The sequence below is a fragment of the Astyanax mexicanus genome, chromosome 3 (genome assembly GCF_023375975.1).
Source record: "Astyanax mexicanus isolate ESR-SI-001 chromosome 3, AstMex3_surface, whole genome shotgun sequence".
NCBI classification, from domain to species: domain Eukaryota; kingdom Metazoa; phylum Chordata; class Actinopteri; order Characiformes; family Acestrorhamphidae; genus Astyanax; species Astyanax mexicanus.
This window is the reverse complement of record NC_064410.1, coordinates 14,219,390-14,224,719: the sequence shown is the minus strand read 5'-3', so window position 1 is coordinate 14,224,719 and position 5,330 is coordinate 14,219,390. Positions and strand designations below refer to the sequence as shown.

General features: G+C 35.9%; 1 protein-coding gene across 1 annotated transcript; it reads left to right on the top strand.

The window, feature by feature from the left end:
• The first annotated feature begins 632 nt into the window (after positions 1–632).
• Positions 633–3,384, top strand: tmem220 (transmembrane protein 220). The gene is made up of 6 exons (XM_007241851.3): positions 633–832; positions 1,014–1,043; positions 1,592–1,652; positions 2,153–2,276; positions 2,507–2,566; positions 2,949–3,384. The coding sequence occupies exons 1-6, from the start codon at positions 731–733 to the stop codon at positions 3,079–3,081; spliced, it is 510 nt and encodes a 169-aa protein (XP_007241913.3). The 5' UTR covers positions 633–730; the 3' UTR covers positions 3,082–3,384.
• Positions 3,385–5,330: the final 1,946 nt, after the last annotated feature.

Sequence of the window (5,330 nt, the reverse complement as noted above, 5' to 3'; positions counted from 1 at the left end):
TAGAGAGAGAGAGAGAGAGAGACAGAGAGAGAGAGAGAGAGAGAGAGAGAGAGAGAGAGAGAGAGAGAGAGAGAGAGAGAGAGAGAGAGAGAGAATTTTTTAAAAATATTATTTATTATTATATTAGTATATATATTCATATTTATTTTAATATTTGTTATTTACAACCATATAATTGTAGAGTGTAAATAACATATGCTGTTCAACATTATTTCACATTTCATATGAGGAAATACTACTTTTTAGGTGCATAAATAAACCATAAAAAAGCAATGCTTTAGTAGTTTGTAACAATTTTACACTTGAACTCGGAAAAAAATGGGTTAGGAATTTCATGTTCATTTATAATTGCAGATGGTTTAATGGGCATTATTTATTTTTTTCCTTCTAGAAGCTAAGTTCCATTCCTAGGCCATACTGGGGAGGATTTAAATTATTGAAAATTACCCTAATTAGATATTTTATATAAAAGAAAGACTTAAGTTTAGTTAAGCCACCCATGTAAGGATTTTAATTTTTAAGTTTTTTTAATATTACTTTTTTACGATCATAAAACAGGTCCTCTGTTATTTCTATGTTGTGAAACTAGAGTCTGGGTGACTGAAGGATCTTAAAAAACTTCATTTCCCAGAATTCCAGCGCGCTGTACTACATCCGGGTCTGTACTGGGCAGAAGGGCTGGCTGATAGCAGGAGCAGGTATAAAGTGGGGGATTTGTGTCTGTATTATTATGAGTAATGGTGAGAATCAGACGGCAGAGTTTCTGCGCCCTGTGTGGAGAGTGTGTAACCTCCTGATGGCGACGTTTTTCGCTTTAGCAACTTACGTTCAGGCAAGTGTTCACTTTTCCCTTCTCCCCATAAACACGTGACCAGCAGCTCCAGCTGTGGAGCAGCACAGCTGCAGGCTGCACAGATCAGGAGATTTACACTGAAAATAATACAGACAGCTTTTAAGCAGATCATAAAGCTAACAGTGTGAAAAATGTCTTATCTTCCGTTTGTCCCGTGCAGATAAATGATCCAGATGCCGGTCTGTGGATGGTATGTTTATTTACTCCTGCATTTTACATTTGAACTTGGAAAAACATGCATATTTGTGTACTTTTAGTACTGCAGAGCCCCTAACGTGACATCATGTACAAAAAATAATGTGTGGCCAATCCTTATAGCAAATAAAAATATATATATTTATATGGTGCTTTTTACAACTGATGTCACAAAGCAGCTTTACAGAAATGTGGAGCTGGAAAAAGAATCAGACAAACATTGAACATACAATACAGAACCCCCATTGAGCAACAGAGGCTCCAAAACGTACTATAACATATATTATCAAGGCTAATAAATAAGGAGGGACCCAACCTCCTTTGGTCAGATAATTTATAAATGAATGTTAAAAATTCATTACACATCCATTTATGTCTAATATATGCAGGTAGCCACACCAGTAGAAACTCACTTTGCAGGGTTGCAGGGTTGGAACTAACTGTGGTATAATAGTACTTAACATGCATTCATGTTTAATTTTTTTTTTTTATCAAACTCCTATTTGATCATGGTATACTCATTTGATATATATGTGCAAATAGGTTGGATACGCTGTTCCAGCAGGGCTGTGCTTTTTAATTAGCTGCCATCCACAGATAACAGGTAATCCTATCTCTATATATTTACTGTATCTTATTATCTTTGGATACATTTCATTTTACATTTTACTTTATCTCACATCATTCGTTTGGTGTTTCTATTTTATATGTTGTGTCAGTTCTAAAGGTTAAGGACAAATAAGCTTTGATTAGATTTGTTAATGCTTTACTCTATTTTAGAATCTCCCTCTGTGATCAATAAGGTATCTATAATGGTAGACACAAATAAAACACAATGCAGACATCTAGTGGACAGGCCTGATCATTGCAGCCAGCAGTTTTGATATAGGCATTAAAGGCATTATTTTTTTCAACAACCTGTATATGTTTTATCTGTTTTAATTCAGTTATTGAGATGTAAATATTTATTCAAAGTACTATTGACGTGCAATTTTATAGAATTGAGCAGTATAGACCTTTTAATCAACAGCCCTTAGTAACTGCCTCCTTTTTTAATCAAAAACTAAACTGTATGTATTTTCCACTGCTGGTTTTGTGTTGTAGAGATGCGTCCATGGAGGAGAATTGCTGATTTGCATGTGATGATGGCTACTGGATTTGGTGCCATGTTGGGATGGACTCTTTATAATGAGGGTCTCACACACATCTTCCACCAAGAGGAAGGAAGGTACACTCCTAACGCTGAGGAGCTTAGGTAGAAAATGACCCTTTATGTGGGAAAGAGGAAAGTGAACAGTACAAAATGAGTTTCAGTCTGCAGTTTAGGTTGCAGTTGTTAAAAAAAAACATTTTGATTACAGTCCAAATGCAGTATTCTTTAATTATGTTGGCCTAGGATCTTCTGCTGTAAACATAAGAAGCTAATATTAGACCCCAATAAATGTTTGTTGTCTGCAGGGAATTCTGTGGCTTGATGCTGACCGTGCTGTGGCTGCTGTTGTGTCGACACTCAGGACAGTGAGTCCCCAAATTCATATCATTTCTACTCTTCATTCTCACTTCACACTTAGATCAACTGGGTCTTCATGTTATGTATGTCAATCTAGGACATATATATGTCCCTACTATTGTGGCCACTACATACTAGCCATTAAAAATTGTTACAGCCTGCTTTTTGCATCCATGTGTCCCTGGCATCTTTTTTAAAAATGTTGTTTCTTTGTTTGTATATTATGATTGAAATAAAAATTAAAATACTAAAGTACAGAATTACAAAACATGTAAAGAATAAAGATAAACAGATTAGGAGTAATCTACAAGAAATAACCGTATGTACTGTTAATTTAATACATTGCTCTTCAGATATGTAAGCTAAATTAAGGTTTGTTTTTCATTGCAGGAGTGGTGTTGGTGTTCTGAGGGTGTGCACAGCTGCTGGTATCACCATGTTCCCCATCGTGGCCTGGGCCTACTACTACATCCATTCAGAGCTCAGAGCAGACTGGCCTTCACACTGCACCACTGCGCTGTAGCACTGCGAATCAGCAGCAGCCTGTTTGCAGTTCTATTATACAGGACACGTCCTGGAGCCTAGAGGCAGTGTATATGGGTTAGTGTCCATGTTAATTGTTATTATAATATAATAGTGTAAATGAGATTTTTGATTAACTGTTTTTGAATGGTGCAGGTAGTTTGAAATGAAAGTGAATGTCATTATATGATGCTTTAAGGGAAGAAAACACTTTATATGAAGTATTATTCTGTTCTGATTCACTGTTGTGAATAAAAAGCAATTCATTAAATGAATAAATAAACATTTAATATTTTTTCAGTTATTAGTTGCTGTGAAGTTTTTTTTTTAACCCAACCCTGTTCCAGTGGGTACCAGTTTGTATTTAGAAAATGTCCCTTTTCAACAATTTAAGAAAAATCAGTGTATGGTTGAGGCCCACAAAGCAGGAGAAGCTATAAGAAGATATCAAAGCGTTTTCTTCACTAGTACACTTAGCTGTTTTACTCATACTTGCACTGTTCCCCTTGTTTACATGTGTGATGGATTACAACAACGTGATCTACCTCAACACACTATACCTCATACTGAACTATTATTTATACATACATCACCCAGTCATATCATTGGACTACATATTATCTACAGTTAGTAATAGTTGTACCTTAATCACACATGGGTGCTATTAGGTACTAACCAGACAGGGTGCCAAATGATTGCTTCTGCCCCTTTTCCTTTTTTGTTATTTGGAAAACAGTTCACAGCAACAACAATTTTGTTAATTTTGAACTTTCGCATACATTTATAAAACAGCATACTGATTCTATTCTTGTTTAAAGGAGACTTTGTCAGTTTCTCTATTGGTTTGAAGGACGTTATTCTCTATGTTTCTCTATTGGTTTGAGATGTATTTGTTTCTCTGCTGGTTTAAAATAACTATTTGTGTCTATATAAATTAAACTATTTGTAAATATATACAATGGCGTGAAAAAGTATTACTCTTGTTGTGTTTAGTGCATTATGGGACACAATCCAGTTTTATCAGAACAGTAACCAGTGATGGGAGTAACGAGTTGAAATAAACGCGTTACTTTACTTTTTTTCAGAAACAAGTAATCTAAGTTATTACTCTGACTGTCACTATAACGCCGTTACCATTTCCGACACCCCGGTACTGCACATTACGTTAGCCGCTCAATCAACTTTTTTTTTACAAAAGCATACCTGTCAAGTCCTGTTTTGGCCCGAAAACTACCGTATTTTACCCCTCTTTACTGTCGTCCTCCCGTTTCAGTATTTTCCCGTAAATTTCCCGTATTATAAATAAAAAATAAAAAAAGTATCAATGAGAGGTTATTATATCTCTTAACGCCAATCATGGTGCCAGTTCAAGGAGAAAGTCCCGCCTTTCAGGTAAAAAAGCCAATCAGATTGCTGGTTTTGTGGAGCGCAGAGAAGGGTCAGTGTGGGGTAGCCCCCCGTCGCTGTGAGTTCAGGCAGCTTGTCAGAAGTGTTGGGCACGTTACTTTGAAAAAGTAATAAGGTACAGTTACTAGTTACTCCTCCAAAAGAGTAACTGAGTTACTAAAGCCAGGCGGACACTGTGCGATTTTAGCCCCATTTTAAGCCCGATCTGGTCGGATGCGACTGAATTTCATGATCGGGCCGAATTTTAGCTTGATCGTGCGTCGTTTGTCGTGCAGTGTGAGAGGGGAAGCGATGTCCGATTAATTGCCCATACGAGCTGCGAATGAGCAGTCGGACGCGACCAGGGATTTCTGACATGCCAGAAATTTTGGTCGCTTGTCTCACAGTGTGAGCTGTTTTGCGGGCGATTTCTTAACGTCACGACCTGTTTTCCCAAAAATCTGCACAGTAACTATAAATTATTATTAGTCATATTTATTTCTGTCAGTTATAAGGATTTATATTTATGTTCGGTACACAGACTTATAGCTTAATATAGCAGACACAGGCATTCTGCTGTTTAATAATTTCAACAGATGCTTATTCTCAGTCAATAGCTGGAGTTTTTTAAAAGAAAAATTAAAAAAGAAAATAACTTTGACAAACATAAATTTATTTTATTTCACTTTGCTATTATATCTGAAAAATAAAGCACATTGTCAACATCTGGTGCTGCCCGTCAATTATATAAAACTTAAAACATGCACAGAAATATAAAGCTATATTTTATAATTCGTTTCTTTTCGTCAGTGCAAATTTATTAAAATTATAAATATATTAATTTATTAATTAAAATCTCGTCCA